At 41.9% G+C, this 17,561-nt stretch overlaps 1 protein-coding gene and 1 long non-coding RNA gene across 2 annotated transcripts in view; one reads left to right on the forward strand and one right to left on the reverse strand.

Annotated features, from left to right (window-relative positions):
* Positions 1–4,100: 4,100 nt before the first annotated feature.
* LOC146855397 (uncharacterized) overlaps positions 4,101–17,561 on the reverse strand; it is a 137,801-nt gene continuing 124,340 nt past the window's right edge. The window contains exons 5-6 of the long non-coding RNA XR_014981316.1: positions 8,173–8,358; positions 4,101–5,713 (exon numbers count right to left, since the gene is read on the reverse strand). This is a non-coding gene — a long non-coding RNA (uncharacterized LOC146855397). The remainder of the gene's footprint in view (positions 5,714–8,172; positions 8,359–17,561) is intronic.
* Positions 9,122–17,561, forward strand: part of PPP1R3A (protein phosphatase 1 regulatory subunit 3A) — a 431,144-nt gene continuing 422,704 nt past the window's right edge. The window contains exon 1 of the mRNA XM_085653171.1: positions 9,122–10,529. Within this exon, the coding sequence (XP_085509297.1) occupies positions 9,745–10,529 (785 nt within the window). The 5' untranslated portion in view covers positions 9,122–9,744. The remainder of the gene's footprint in view (positions 10,530–17,561) is intronic.

Raw genomic sequence — 17,561 nt, forward strand, 5'->3', positions numbered from 1 at the left:
TAACATTTTAGCCAGCTTCCCATTGTACAAATGAGCCATTGAGGGGTTGGGTTCGTAGGTCCACTCTTGACTAAACATACCCGTTTTAGTAGCGCGGATTGCTTCCTCTACCTCACGAAGAGAGAAATCAATCAAAGCTTGCACGCAAGCACATTAATAAAGTATTATCATGCGCAAAGAATTCGTAGGGGTTTGCGCATCCCTCTGAAACCCCTACCATGCAAGACCAGCCCAAGATTCGTCGAGAAATGGCATGCCATTTTGAATAAATGTTCGCTTGACCTCATACTTCTCATCATTTAAGAATTGTCTAAAATCTTGGAGGATTTGACTAAGGAGATCGCTAACTCCCATGCAGAAGTGACAAACCTGATGACATCAGAAGATTTAACCAAGACTCTAGAAGACATTAATGTCCAACTAGATAAATACAGTCAAGAGATTAAAGAAAGAAAAATATGCAAATACAAACATGATACCATCGACTACAAATTGGGGGAGATTTATTAATGGTCAGGAGTCTATGGTAGGCGCAGAAAAAACAAACCTTACAGTCAACAGAGTGAAACTGATACATCGTCATCGGAGAGTGATACAAGACGTAAACCAGTACCCAATGTGAACCAACTGTCCACAAGCAGTACAGACATTGTACAAATCTCCAATGTTCCTTTTTTAGAGGAAGGCTCCACAGAGGAGGATGACCCAGGAGGGGCAAAGGAAAAAGAAGGAGAGAAAGAAACACGGAACGTGCCGACCACAAGCAGACGTCTCAAGGGGAAGAAGACACCAACCTAGTCATTAACATTTTATCAACATAGTTGAATACCTTTGAGATCAAGACCCTTCAAAGAGGTACCTCTTTCATACCCACTTGCCACACTAAATAGTTTGGAACTGGAAATCAGTCTTTTCAAACTGATGCGCAATTTACGCTTTCGGCACTTTTTTGACAATGTTTTGATTGAACACACCACGCATAAGCCTGACCAACTCAAAAGTTTACAATGCAGTAGTACTTACATGGCCCCAGTAAGCCATAAGAATTTGGACACTTTTGAAAACTTGGTCAAAACTGATATACAGAAATTCAATTTCAAACGTCAATCGAAACACCGCAATCTCACACAAAAAGAGTTTAACGTACTTAAACGTCTGGCAGACAATCCAGAGATCACTTGCCAAAATGCTGACAAGGGCGGCACCCTGGTGATTATAGACACTGTTTTTTACATGGAACAGGTACAAAGACATGTCTTAGACATTGAAACTTATTGTGTTTTGGAATATGATCCAACTGAACAATTTGCAAATCTGCTTAAGGATTTACTCAAGAAAACACTAGACGAGGGAGTCATCATTGAAAAAACCTACAAATTCCTTCTACCACATCAACCGCGAATACCTTACCTATATTTCCTTCCCAAGGTTCATAGAAATTTACAACATCCTCCGTTTCGACCTATAGTATCGACCAGAGGGAGTATACATGAATCTGTTGGAAAATTGCTTGACAAGCATTTACAACCTTCTGTCATGAACATGAACACATATATCAGGGACACTACAGACTTTTTAAACAAAATCCAAGACATCAAATTTGACATTGCTGATGAAATATGGCTTTGTACAGCGGATTTCAATTCTCTTTACACCTCCATCCCACACAACTTGGGTATTGAAGCCCTAGAAGATATTCTACTCCATTCAGAACTGAATTCCAATTTTCAACTATTTCTTATGGAATTGTTACAATTCACTCTATACCAGAGTTACTTCAAGTGGAATGACCAATGTTACCTACAATTAACTGGCACTCCAATGACCAATTGTGCTGCCCCTTCGTATGCTAATATCTTCATGAACTACTTTGAAGAGAACAACATACTCAACACTGACGTTTGGAAAGACCATGCCATGAAATTTTACTGGTACATTGATGATATCTTTATCATATGGAAAGACTCGTGTGATAGTCTCAACAATGCCTTGAGCTTGTTGAATACAATCCATGACAGAATTCAATTCATGTACGAAATAGATGCACAAGCCATAACCTTTTCAGATGTATCCATCAACAAGGTCGATGATCATCTCGAAACCAATATATACAGAAAAGGCACAGACAAGAACAGCACACTTCATTATCAGATTTTCACAACAATGCTTTGAAAAATCATCTTCCATATTCGCAACTGTTGAGAGTTAAACAAATCGTGTCTAACCCTGTTGTGCTCCATGAACAAATTCAGCTCATGCTTGACCGTTTCAAACAGAGAGGCTATCCGGATAATGTTTTGGAACAAGCCAAAGATCATTGTTCCAAAAGAACTTGCTCCGAATTATTCAACATCTCCAAGAAAACAGAAAGCAAAAGGAACGTGGTCGTGTCTAAATTCTCCACACAAACAATACAAAAGGTCGATCAGGAGACACTGGCCCATATTCGCTCTTGAACCTGACTTTAATGGCATTTTTTAAAGACCCACCAATTTTTTGCATACACAAGGGGCAGGAATTTGAAAGATATCATACCTAAAAGACCAAGCGACAACATGGAAATCAACTTCAAGGGTACTATACCTTGCCATAATTGCAGTAATTGCAATAATGTGATCAAAGGGGTAACTATCAATAATCCCATGAAAGGTATCAACACAAAACTCAAAGTGAATGGCACTTATGATTCAACTAACGTGATATATATGCTGAAATGCCCATGCGGCCTAGTATATGTTGGCAAGACTGAAAGAAAGAGAAAAATCAGGATACATGAACATAAAAGCACTATTCGCACCAGGAACTCCAAAATCAGTTATCGCAGCTCATTTCATTTCAGTCATCACAATATAAGTCAACTACAATTTCTTATCTTGGAAACTGTCAGGAGAATGTATGGCAGAGACAACAACAAACATCTCTTACAATGAGAGAATCATTGGATTCAATTTCTGAACTCGCTGAAACCACAGTCTCAATGACTGGATGGAATTTTCGTGTTATATTTAATTTCTATTTGTTCATGATTGGATGTATTTGCTGTGTTCTCTCTTCGTGACTCTTTAATCTCCATTTAACATTTCAACTACTGTTCTAGAGCTTTCCTATAATGCTACATCCTTTCATATTATTTTCTTTTACTGTTCACCACTGCTGTACTACTTCATTCATCATAAGCTTTCTTTTTTTGTCTTTTGCTCACCCCTGATGTATTTTTCAATGTGTTTCGCATTGCGAGTCACCAATATTTTTATTTGATTGTTTTGCTCACACGGTCCTATTAATATTATCACTGTTTCCTTTATTTGAACACATTACAACAAGGCGTCATTTTCTTGTGCACTCGGCTCTAGTTCTCTCTCTATGTTGCATGCATCACTGATTCAAATAAACATCATAGTTTCACTCGTCTCACACACTTTTTGACGAAGACGTGATTTCCTTCACATCTTTGTATAAGTAAGTACGAGTTCACTCGATACTGGTAAACCTTTTCGCCGGTTACAACGTGTGCTTTCTAAACACTTGGTATTTCACTCTATATGCCATGTCAGTTGCATTCACGTCTGTGGGGTACCGCGCGGCTTCATCCACCGGCAGCTTTCTATTATGGATTTCATAGTCTTTTTTTATAACTTTTGTTTTATACGCTACTGCCGGCTGGTGTTAATCGCACTGCGGTTCTAAATCTGTTAAGGTTTTAGCACGCTTGTATGTTTCGCAATATTTGACATTTATAACAGTTTGCTGGATCTCGTCACTATGTCATCCTCCTTGTTTTTTCCTAAATAGCATGCTCACTGTTGTATTTTTCCCGGTATTTATTTCTTTACACCAGCATGGCATCTATTCACCAATTGCATTACCATATTTACACATGACACACAATCTGGTGATTATCAACTTTATTCATAAGTGGTTTTTCTCATGTTATGCTCGCTTCATTCACCCTTTAAATACTCCTCCCTGATGAAGGGCACTACGATGCCCGAACTGCATCGGGAGATACGTTGAGAAGGATTTACCTTTATGGATTCATTTTGATAAATACAAGTTCGATATGAAACGTACAATATCGAAATTGAAATAAACAAATCCTTGGACATACTCACAAACTTTATTTACATATTCTGTTATATGAAGACAACAAGCATTTAGACCTCACACCAGCGTTGTTGTGGGTTACTGCGGTGCTCAGAAGGACATCCCCCAAGTTGGGTGACGCTTCCATTTCTTTTCTTCTTCACACTCTTGGGTCAGTGAGTGATACTTCTGAAGCACGCCACACACTTTCTCATTGTTACACACTGATCTGTTGTGCGTGTTCGACCATAAAGCCTTTTTTCATGAACTTCTTTTATGGTGTCACTGATGCAGGAGACTTTTAAAGAGAACCAAGAGGTGGTAGACTCAATGTGTGTCTTGGGAGAATCACTATGAGCGGGGGTGTCTACATCTGAGTTTTGTGCCATTTGGAGGTTGTTGCTGCAGGTAATGCTGGCACACTGCAGGGCATAGGGTTTCTTTGTATAAAGCTGTCATCCTCATCTTCCTCATCACCTCCTTCTATCACCGTGATCTGAGAGGCTTCCCCTCTCTAATTCCCACGAGCAGCTACCTTTTTTAAAGGGCACCTCCCACCGGATTAAGTGATGTTTTTTCATGTGGGTTGTTTGGCCTCCAGTCCCTTATTGTGAACCAGGCTTACCTTGACAAACACTTGTATGGAAAATGGGGCTTATTGCAATTATATCCTCCTGCTTGTTAATCGTAAAGAAGTTCCAAACTGGGGTGGAGAACTTTCTGTGTGTGTGTTGATTGTCTCTCTTCAGCCTGTACTTCAACTGAGATAGTGGTGGATGCAGGTCTCAGTGATTGCCTTACACATATGGAAGCTAGCGGTGGTGGTGGTGGAACCAGTGCTATATTCTGCTGAGCAGGTTAAATAGGAGGGGGTAATCTCGGTGTCCTCTGAGCAGCCTTCCATACTGACAATCGCTGGCTCATCCTGGTCCTTTTGCAGAATTATAAGACTTTCAGGAACTTTCATTTCCCCTTGTCTCTCATGGCGGGTCTTGGTGTAGACTGGGGTCCAATCCATGTCCAGATTAGCAGAACAGATCATCAGAAGGGTGCTTGGAGAACATGGTTGAGTACCCTTTTTTTTTCTTGATGGAGATTGTGAAGCCAATGGTTCAAGAGCTACATCTTGCTTGGCAGAAAGCATAACATCCTGTTCTGCTCCTACTTAAGGAAAAACTGATGCTAGCTATGGATCCTTTTGTCAACTTTGCTCAGTTTCTTGTGACAATTGGGTGCTTTGTGGCTGAGACAAGTCTAATGCAGACTGACTGCTTGTTGCCAAGATTGAATTGGCTGCCTCTCTGAGAGACATAGACTTGAGCTTAGGCTGGACTGGTGCCATTGATGCAGAAGTGCTGCTCCCAGCTTTTTGCCCAGAGGCACACCACATCTCCTGAAAAAGGTGGCAGGTGGCACACCAGTGGTGGCACTGGCAATCTGCTTCTTCTTCTTCTCCTCACTGGCCACTATCTCGGCAGAAACACCTTTCTTTGGGGCCATATTAAAGCTCTGTTTGTAGGCACTTAGCTGCAGAAGCAGGCAGAGGAGGACTCAGGAGGTGTGGTGGTGGTGGTGTCACTTTATGTGAGCCTTCTTTCTGCCAGTACTGGCGGTCATGTCTCTCGTACACCTAAGTAAACAAACAAGAAAACATTCCGTGAAACGTGGCATTTTTACAGTTTGATTTATTCATAAAGACAATAGTGAGATTATCCCAAATATTTAACAATAGTGTATTCATTCCATTCCAATTCAAACCATACAATAATATTCTAATTAGGATAACAACAACAGATTTAAAAGTTTGCTTTATGTGCCACTAAGGTGAGACACCTGTGGCAGGCAGGTGGATGCAGGGAAAAATGTAATAATCCCTAAAAAAGTGAATGCTGGTGTGTGCCTATGGCTAAGAGACCTATGGTAGGCAGGGGTGCAGGGAAATATGGAATAATCCTTAAATAAAGTGTATGCTGGTGTGCACCTGTGGCCTAAAACAAGGAGACCTATGGCAGGCTGGGGGTGCAAGTAAAAATAAATAATCCCTAAACAAAAGAGAATGCTGGTGTACACCTATGGCCTAAGAGACATATGGCAGGCAGGGGATGCAAGGCAAAATGGAATAATCATTGAAAAGTGAATCCTGAGACTCCGAGACCTATGGCAGGCTGAGGTGAAGGAAAAATTGAACAAACCTTAGAAAAAGTGAATGTTGGTGTGCGCCTATAGCCTAAGAGACCTATGGCAGGCAGGGGGTGCAGGGGAAAATGTAAAATAATCCTAAAAAATGTAATTCTGGTGTGTACCTGTGACCTAAGACTCAGAGACATATGGCAGGCTAAGGGTGCAGGGAAAACGTATTAATCCTTAACAAAAGTGAATGCTGGTGTGTGTCTATGGCCTAAGAGACCTATGGCAGGCAGGGAGTGCAGGGAAAAATCAAATAATGTATAAAAGAAGTAATTGCTGGTGTATCAATAGGGACTATGAGAAATACTATGGGAGGCAAGGAGGTGCAGGGAAAAATTTTAAAAAATGCATATAATATTATATAAACAATTTACATACATACTACAATGTTTCTCAAGCATATTAAACGGATACCAGGGGGAAAAGGGTAAAAAAGGAACAAAGAACAAAAAGACATAGCTCTCTTCTATCGATGTCCCTAGAAAATAGCATTGAAAACTGAGAAAAAAAGATTTCAAACACTAACTGGCTAGTGTCTATACAAAATGGTCACTGGCCACATGTTCAAAAAAACACCAACAAGCAAGGAGGAATGGACAAAAAAGAACGCCTGCAGGCCTATGGCAAAAGCACACTGACTGGGTACACAAAATGGCCGCCGGCCACATAGTCAACAAACAAGGAGGCATGACCAACAAAGACCACATGCAGGCCTATAGCAAAAGCACACTGTCTGGCTACACAAAATACCCACTGGCCACATGGCCAAACAACAAGGAGGAATATACAATGAAGAACACATGCAGGCTTAAGGGAAAAGCAAACTAGCTGGCTACACAAACTAGCCGTCGACCACAGGGTCGAACAACAAGGAGGCATGGATATCAAAGAACAAATGCAGGCTGATAGCAAAAGCACACTGGCTGATTACACAAAATGGCCCTCGGTCACATGGTCAAACAACAGGGAGGCATCGACAACAAAGAACGCATGAAGGCCTATGTCAAAAGAACACTGACTAACTACACAAATAGACTGCCAGCCACAAGGTCAAATAACAACAAGTATGGAGGCTTGGAAACATTAGAACACATGCAGACCTATGGCAAAAGGACACCGACTGGCCAGGCTACACAAAATGGCTGCTGACTACATGGTCAAACAACAAGGAGGCAGTAGCGGCCGTGGTGGGAGTGCTGTTGGGCGCTGACGTGGGGCGGGGAGGGGCAGGTTGGGGGGTAGTAAACTACGGATTATGGCTGATAAGAGGTAAGTAAACATATAAATAAATAAAACGAATTTCGTTGCGCGCGCTGCTTCAACCAAATGCGGCAGGCAACATGGGATTGAGAACAAAGACAAGATGGGGCCTATTGTTAACACACACTGGCCAGATAAAGGAGGCATGCCAAACAATGAACAAAACACTACCATTAATTCAGTAATGCCAAAAACAACAATTAAGTCAGCTATAACAATTTTACAACAGCACACATCCTCCAAAGGCATCAAATATTAGCACAGCAAAATACACTTTTTGCAGGAAAAGATAGTGAATTACAAAAAAAGACATTTTTACATGTAATCCTATGCCATCCCAACATATTCCACAGAAACAGTTGTTTCATATACCCAATGATTAGTACAGGCTGGATGGCCCATTGGCAGACTAGGCCACATGGTAAAACAAATGAATAGTGCAAATGTAATAAACATGGAGAAAAGGTACTGGACTGTGCAACATTTTTCTCTTATAAAACTCAAAAATTGAGTGCATAAAAAAATAGGCCCCTACTGCAACTCTAGCCAATCTACCACAATCAAATTTGAAAATTGAATAAAAGGGGAAATATATACTGGGCAATGCCCTCTTTCAAACTTAGCCAAAGTATTTTAACTTACTTGTTGCAATGTCACAAAAACAAAGTCCTTAAAATCCAGAAGGTGTGTATGCAGCAGGAATTGCAGACAAAGAGAGTGATCCTTTCACCTCAAAATCCAAATGAAAAGTGACCAGAAGATGAACAAAGCACTGGGAGGAGCATTCGGACAGTAAAAGGAAGTTGGAGTCTCTGTGGCACTTAATTCCTGTTGAAAAAAAAAGTTAAATAAATTGCTTTTTGCAGTAAAAAAGACAACCTGAACCATCCATATGAGTAGAATATTCAATTGAAGAGGAATTTTCAAGTTGATTTAGCTGCTTCTCAAGTAGAGCATCTACTCGAGAGGCAGCCGCGGCCACCTGCGATCACAGGTGTCACAAAATGGTGCCAAAAAGCTATGTGGCGGCTGGAGATTGTGCTAGAAACTGGCAAATCTTGCTCGCGCTTGCAAGCACACATTATGGGGCGTCGCATTGTTCCCATGAACATGTTGAGTCTCGAATGGCAGAATAATTCCACTGTGCACCAATTGGCGGAGTTTGGCAGGAAGTATGTGTTACACGCACAATGTGGAGTTACCAAATTCCTCCAACTCCAGGAGCGGATTTCAAAATTCCGCCCAGGTATAGTTTTATGTCTCTACATTTAATATCACTGGGCAGATGTTTTAGCAGTAGACATTGTGGCCTACACTCACACATCTATCAAGGCGTGGAGGTGGAGCGGCTCTAAGCATTGATCTTAAGACATTGTACGACTCTTCCTATTAGCGAAGGAAGCCCTTCGAATGACCTTCTGCAGCCCTTGAGACTCAAGAGTGAGCACGGGACACCAGAGACCTTTATGGTTTTTTTAAACCCCCTGACTCAACTGCTGCATTCTCTCTCGCATATTTCTGAAGCCATGTTCCGTACTGGGGCTAAAGGTCAACATTTTACACTTCCACCAAGCGAGCCCATCTGTACTACGCAGGGGTTGAAGTAAAAGCAAGGCAGTATTAGTCGATCTCCTGGACATTGAAGGCTGAACTTTCAAGGATCGAGGTGTTAGGGCTGAAACCCGGAGCGCTCTTTGTCTGAATGCGTCATCTTCCTCTCCTCAAGTACCGACACTTCTGCAATAAAGACAACTGTTTCCAAAAAGCTTTTAAGCCGTTGTGAACTTTTCAATGCAAGTTCGCATAATACCAAACACCAGGACTGATGTGTCTATACAGGATACAATAATGCCTTTTGTGTCTGCTGGAGACAGTGCAGCACCGCTGTGTTGTATGCAAGACCATAACATGTTAGTTTCCATTCTGATTTGCTAAGTCCTTTTTTTTTACTCAATTGCAAGTTTTTATGTAGCTGGGTGATAGAATGAGAAAACGCACCGTCAGAATTTGGAACGTGGCCTTTACTGAACAACACTAATGCTATCCGATGCAAAGCCTCTGAGACCGGGCCAACATAGTTCACACGCCTCGGCTCCTATTTATAGACTTGACTCCCTACTGCAATGTCAACTGAAACATTAATCCTTGTTTTAAGTCACAGTCTCAAATGTCAGCTCCCACTGGCTGCATAGTTCTCCTTCAGTTTGTACCGGGATGGAGCCGTCGGAAGAAACTAGCCCTCTCGCAGGGGATAACTTGTTGGAAGTTCCCTCATTAAACGAAGCCTATGAGGATGACGAAGAGGTGAAGGCTACTTTCAAGCCTCGCTTTTCACCGCTTCCGAGAAGGCGCAGTTCTGTTTCTTCCGACGATGCCGAGTCCGAGGCGCCCTCCAGTGTTGCCCGGAAAGTTTCATTCGCTGATGCCTTTGGACTCGACCTTGTGTCAGTTAAAGAGTTTGACACATGGGAAATACCGACTACATCCCAAAATGATACCTTCGAAAACGAGGTTACTGTGGCGGATGAGTTCTATTTGTTATCTCGGTTTGAGGTCCCTTCCAGGGAGGAAGTGCTGCAGAAAGTTCACACACAGAAAGTATTGCTCGAGGCAGTGGAATTCCTTCCGGGGTCAGCGTCTTTAAGTGGCATTATACGGGTGCTGAATGTATCTTTTGAAAAGCTGGTGTTTGTTCGAATGACTATGGATGACTGGCTGAGTTATTATGACATTTTGGCGGAGTATGTCCACAATTCGTGTGATGGCGAAACTGACCAGTTTTCCTTTAGGATGTCACTGGTGCCTCCCTATCTCATAGATGGAGCCAAACTCGAGTTTTGTATACGTTACGAGACTTCAGCTGGTACATTCTGGGCAAACAACCATGGTAACAATTACCAGCTGTCGTGCCACAAGAAAGAGGCAGTCGCGGGGGCTGATAAAGAACCTGAGGATGTTTCCGATACATTCAAGAAAAGTTGCCTAAAGACAATTCAAAGGTGAGGATGAATATTAAGTGTATTTTATAGAAAAGATGTTATTCTTATTGTTACTTAGTTTGTGCCATACATGCTCTTTGGCTATGCTGCAAATCTCGAAGGCATGTTCAATTTGAAATTGTGTGTTCGTGTTCGTCGTCTCAGTCGTTTTCTGAGATATTGCAGCAGTGAGCTGACCAGATCATGTTGGGACCTGACCAGTGGCTTCTTGGGGGCAGGTGCACTGTGATGACAGCAGCCTTGGAATGCGTCTTACTTGTTGGCTTGACAGGGCTCAGCGATGGGCCGGGGTGTGGTTCGCCCTGGAGGGCCAGCCAATCTTTGCCAGGATTAACCCATTCGGACTGATATCAACAAAAGATTATTTTCATTGAGTGAGGAAGCCTTCTACTTGTTGTCTTCCACATCCCCTCCTAAGTCCTGGGAGATATTTGGGAGTGTGGGGAGAATTAGCATAAAGGTGAATGATCAACGTCCATATTTGGCACGACACACAGACTGCAATCACTTCCGGTCTAAAGGCCACAAAGATATCCACTGCTACCGTTTTTCTTTCACCGCTGCTGCATTAAAAAACAGTACAGATAAGAACGGTGGTTAGCAAAGGGGAGATTGACAGGATTATTTCTGTCGGTTACCTTTTTGTTTGCTAACATCTGGACCACTGCACCCTGCCACTGAAATATATTTGCATTATGTAGTGGCAACCAATCAAGAGTTGCTTTTTCACATAGGTTGGAATGTTACTGATTACGTTGCATACATACATAATAACTAATTCGATGAGCATGCTGGAGAAAGAGGTAACATCCTGGTAAGGATGGTAGGGGGAAGCCCAGCTCATGGGTTTCAGTGCCTGACACCAAACTACATGAGAAGAGACATTGAGCCTCATAGTCAATGTACATTATCACATGTAAGGCCAACCTAATGGCAACAGGCAGGCAAGTTTTATATAAGCTAGGGACTAGGAAATTACTCAAATATCCATCTCACAAGCGGTTATGAAAATAGCTCTAGTTAATACTTTGGATTGAGACGAGATTTCTTACACTATCAGAATCCCTTCATAATAATATGGAATGGCGTTTACTCTTCCAACTACAGTAAGGCATAATCTAGGTAAATAGAGACATTTTGTATATTTAAGTTCCACAGTATCTCCCTCTTTACCACCTTAATACGCCTATATAATGTTCATATTTTCTCAATCCATCTTCGGTTTATGATAGGTAATCTGTATAATATTTTTCCTAAAAAAATGGAAACTGTCCTTCATTCTGATGTTTTTGTGTGATGCCTCATACCATCTGTAAGATTATTACCACCTCCACTTTATTACTTTATGTTGCACATTTTCAGACTACGGTCAACTTGCTCACATTCACTAGAAGAGTTAAAACCATGCATGGGGAGTGACATGAAGACAATACTAGTGCATTAGTTTGGCTAACACTTGTGGTTATCAAATCCCCCCTATAACTTCCAGCTAATGGTGCTAATCATCATTGATACAGGCAAAGTACTCAGCATGAGTGCTACCTTAAGGTCAGAATTTACAATAGCCATACATAGTGGTCTGTGGCTATAATACTGTTGGCTATGTTTATGTAATTTCTGCATTGTTTGTAATCATGTAGTTTCTTGATATGATCCTACTCCGCTTAAGGACTGTTCTTGTGTGTAGATGGACAAAGCTTGCATCTTGGTAGTTTTTTGCTGTTTATTGGTGCCAGTGTAGTGATGATCTGGCTTTTTGGATAAGCTAGTGTTAGACCTGTCAGCCTTAGGGTGGTTTGCCTTCCTCCTCCTCTATTTTTTCTGACCTCGTTTTTGCTGGCCTTAGGACTTTACCACTGCTAACCAGTGCTTAAATCCAAGCCTGTTAAACATGTCTCAAGTCTGCCATTGCAGAGCCCGAGAGCACAGTTTTAAACTGCCATTTGGAATGGGAAATCTAAACCTTTTGTCAGGCCCAAACCTTTCTTTTAATACATATAAGGCACCCATAGAGCGGCCCTGGACAGCCCAGAGGGCAGGGTGCAATGTATTTAAGAAGTTGGACATGTACTTATAAGTTTTACATTTCCTGGTAGTGAAAAACTCTTAAATTAATTTGTCACTACCGCAAGGCCTATCTGTCCAATAGGATAACATTGAAGTTGCCTTATTACATTTTATAAGTGTGATTTCTAAACTGGAAGAGTTAATTAATTCATATTTGGTGTCTCTGGAATCACAATTTTAAATCTCAACTTACGGTGAAGTTGGATTTTTAAACTGCAATTCTGAAAATGGCACTTTTAGAAAGTTGCCATTTTCTTGCTTTAGCCATTTAGTGCACATAACCTTTCTCTGGTCACATGATTGGGTGTCGCTAACAATGGAGCTTTGTGTATTCCTCCTAGATAGTTATACACAATAGGAAGCTTAGATGTGCCTGGATGGGCTATTATTGGCAGGGTGGGAGGGGAGAGCTGGGCACAGCCTCACCTACACCTGAATAGGCTTTGTCCAGCCTCCACACAAATGGCTGCATACCCCCTGTAGTTGTCTGGAGCCATGACAGAGAAGGCAGAATGCCTCGGGACTTCAAAGGGAAATCTCTAGAAGCTTCTCCTCCATTTCAAATGTTATGAATAAATGCAGGACATCAGACACCATCTCTTCCACACACTTCTGGAACTGTGTGTACTTTGCCAGTAAGAAGGACTGCTGTGCTGCTGTGCTGCTGAAGGACTGCCATTCTACTGTACTGCACTCTGTTGGATTCCTGCTGTGCTGTGATGACTTGCTGCCTGCTTCACTTGCCTAGGTAAGAAGGACTGGACCTGCATCTCTTAAACCCAGAACCCAGAGTGAGGCTAAAGGCTAGTTTGCTGGCCTCCTGATGTGAAGCCTCAAGGACGTAACAGGCTTCTAAAAATGTTGAATCTGCATCTGGACTCTGCCATCTGTGAGTCTAACATGCCAAGTGGTGCCACCCCAGTCCTGGACCCTTGGAAGTGGGCTTAAGGTGTTTTCCAGCTTCTGTGGATCCAGCAGAACCATTGCATCTCCTCCGCTGCGTGGTGCATCCCGGTGCAGAACCAATGCATTTCTGCTTCTGAATGGATTGGACCCATTGCAAAGACTTGCATGCCCGCCACCCACATTGCCTTTGGAACCAGCACTGTGTGATGTATTCTCAGCACAGGACCTCACAACTCTCATTAACGGCAGCCTCGACGCCAACGCCGGTCTCCGCATTGCAGCTTTGTAGCTCTTCAGAATCGACACATCGCCCTAACTGCACACTGCATCCTCGATACCTGACTTCACATCGCAAGCCCTGTTGATAGGATCCTAGATGTTGATGCAACAGGACCTTGCACTTCAGCCTCGCCTCATCTTGGAACCAACGCATCACTTCGGCTATGCGATGCATCTTCAACATGGATTCAGAGCAAATCTCCTCAGATCTGCATTTAAGGTACTCTGTAGCTGGCCTACACTGAATTACAGTTGGCCTGAACTTGTGACTTTGTCCTGGTCTGGCGTGACCAGATTTCCAAAGTTGGCAATTTACTCCTTTCTGCGCTATTTTGTCTAAAAACCTTCAAATTCAATATCTCTGGTTCTACCACTTGGACTTTTGTTGTGTTGATCTTGATTAATTTATTAAAAAATACCACATTTTTCTATTTCAGTTCTGAGTCCTTGGTGGCATGTTTTTACTGTGTTACTGTTTGAAGTGTGGCACAAATACTTTACACTTTTGCCTCAGAGTTAAGGTGGACTGTTCTGAGGGTTGAGGACAGGTTAATTTAAGTTTTGTTTGTGACTTCACCCTAGGAAGTATTGTAGTTGCTGCTTGAGAAGGGTTTCACCCCCAACCAGTAAACCAATTTCTTACAGCTATGTCCTACAAATGTTAAGTATGCAGTTGCGTAGTTGAGAGTGCTCATTGTAGCTGCTTTGTAAGTGATGCAGCAACTTTTCAACATGATGTGGATTTTGAGAGGGGTGCATGAAGTTCCTTTAGAGTGAGAGGGATGTGGTTATACAAGTCGTCTGATTCTTTGTGCATCGTAATGGAACTTCTGTTTATGCCGCATTTCTAAGCACCTTCTTGACTTCTTACGGGTCACTGAAACGAGTAAGGTATGGGTAGAAAAGAGTACTCTAACTTTTTCTTAGGGTTTTAAACAACTAAAGGTAAAAAGGTAGCATTAATTCCTCAGGGGTGAAACATGGCAAACACACCACTGAAAATATTTTTTCTCCACATTGTTAATAAATTTGCCACACCGTAACCAGTGTACACTCTTTCAATGGAAAACTTAAAATAGTTGAATTACCATCTGTAACCTTTGGATGCAACCGTAGAGCTCAATCTGATCGGATCCCTTTTCCAGGTATAAGGAATTTTGGTTGAGCCAATTTTAACAGCAAATCAAAAATGTAGCTGTCCAATACACAGGGTATATTTAGATATATCAGATAATCTGTTGAGAACAACATCAGGAAAATCAAAAAGAAAAAAAGAAGCCTTCTGAATGCTTGGGGGCAACTCAATTTGATTGGCTGGAAAAGCTCTGAAAAGTTTTTAGTGGCAACTATCTTGTTTCCCATGCATTTAGTCAGAAACATAATACATTTGGTGGTCATATGGGGGGGCAAATCAAATAAATGACCTGTTGATCCTTCATAAAAAAACATGATACATGAATGCACACAATGTACTATATATTCTATATATTTGTAAGGGCAAATTGCTAATTTTGAGAACAAAGCTCTTGATGTTTGGAGAATGCTCAATTAATAAGCAAATGGAAAGCACACAAAAGCCACACATATGCTACATTATGCAAAATTGAACATGCCTTGGGCCTAATAGCTTATACACAATCTTTGCCAGTTTTTCATAGAGGTTTGGGAGAGGTGTCTTTCTACCTAACAATTCAATTCGAATGGTCTTACCTATTGGTTGGTTAGGTTGTCTCTGCCCTTCCATGTCTACACCACCAGTCTTGTTGATGGACAAGGGAAGATTGTCACCATCCATCACCCTTCCCACTTACAATATCCCTTCCTAAAAATATAATAACCTTCAAGAGAGGAAGGGATTTTCTCTCCATCCACACCCACATACAGTCCCCTAAATTTTCCAAGGAGTATGTGGGGCAACTGATTGCATATTGACTTCACAGTACCTCCAGAACCTTGAGTTATGAATCATCTGCATATGACAGGTATCAGTGTCAACAAGGATTGACACTGTGATAGCCTAATCACACACAGTCTTTGTACCCAGCTCTAACCATGGTTTAAAAGGGGTTGTCTAAGCCCCTAATTTTTCATGTCCCCACATAATCCCACACTTTGGCCAAGGTGAAAAATTATGCCTGGAACGACTGATGCTAATTCCTCACTCAATGAATTGATCATCTTTATTGTCTGAGGCCACTTAGGATCATTACTGTGTAGGGCAAGTGATTTTCATTATTGTCTGGTGCCATTGAACTTAATCGCTATTTGCTGTCATTGATCTTCAGTAATGCCTGTGGCAATTGAGACTCCCTTTTGCATGTGGCTTTTTCTGATTAATATTGTCTGGTGAGGAAGATGTTTGTAAGAAATTGGAATATTAGTTGAGGGGGTGAGAACCCACCTCAAATAATAATCACAATATTTGTTAGGGTTAACCCCAAAAGTCACCAAGAAAACCTGTGCTTAACCGTCTCACAGGTTGGCACAAAAGAAACCAGCCGTATCTTAGAGGCAATGCATAAAGTACTAATCCAGTACTCAAACAGTAATAAAGTGAAAACACAACACAAGAAAAATGGCAAATGAATTAAGAGAAAAAAAGTGAATATTAAGAAATAAAATAACATCAAAATGACAAAAAAGCAATGAGTAGAGCTGGAGTTATGAATTTTTAAATTTAAAGTTTAAAAGATCCCTAAAAAGCTTTACTTCTCAACCTTGGTCATCTGGTTGCACTCGACTTTTGACAAAGTCAAAAGTAAAGACTGACTGCAATGGAGCACGGATCGAATACTGGGATGAGGTTTGTTCCAGTGCAAAGTTTTACATTTATTCTATGTCTCTGGAATGGAAGCCAATAATCCTTTGCAGGGCATGGAAGCAGGCTGTGGCTGAAGCAGGCTCCACTTCTTTGGATAGCCACTGGAGGAGATCTCGGTGAAACATTGGCTTTTGGCAGGAAAGCTTTGAGTGGGAGACATTTTAATTTGGCAACCAGAGAAGATCCCTTGCCATCCAGATACTATTCTTGCACTCGCCTGTTGAAGATTTCTACATTTTGACTTAGTCACTTTTTGGAGCAAGGTTTCTTCCAGAGGGCAAGGTTGCAAGCTGTAACCAAAGAGGACTGCACAAGGCTGGACACTTTCTCCACAACGTTCCGCTGGATCAGATTTGCTGCAGTGGAGAAGACAATAGTACGAGCAACCTAAATCTGTGGCCCAGCAGCACATTTCAGGAAACTTTAAGAGGCTTACAATTTGAGTCCAGCCAAATGTCCAGGACATTTGAGAGAGCAGTTCAGGGTTAAGACTCACTCCAGCAGAGGCCAGCAGCGGGGTCCACGGCAGGTCCAGTTAGAACTGGTCAGCTTGACAGTTGCAGAAAATACCTCTGGAAGCTGGTTGTGTTCCTGTAGATCACCCAGGAGGTCAGGCAATTGACATTTGAAGTCTCTTCTGGGGTCCTGGGTTCAAGGCAAGCATGTCCAAACTTCCTTGAGGTTCTTCAGGCAGTAGGACATTCCTTCTTCTGGTTCTTCCTAGGTTCCAGAGTGTCGCGAGGTGGGTACTAGGGTTGCCAGTTTATACCCAGTGCCAGCCTGTGGGTTTGGGAAACTTCTGGCTACTTCCTAACCAAATGGGTAAATGTTTCCAGGGGTAGCCATACCCACTTTTGCAGCACGTTCTGTGGGATTTACAGTAAACTATCCCAAATTACTCTTTTTCCCCTTAAACCAACATGGAATAACCCTTCTTCCTCTCGTCAGAGCCTCCTGTG

Source organism: Triturus cristatus, chromosome 4_1, assembly GCF_964204655.1.
Source record: "Triturus cristatus chromosome 4_1, aTriCri1.1, whole genome shotgun sequence".
NCBI lineage: Eukaryota > Metazoa > Chordata > Amphibia > Caudata > Salamandridae > Triturus > Triturus cristatus.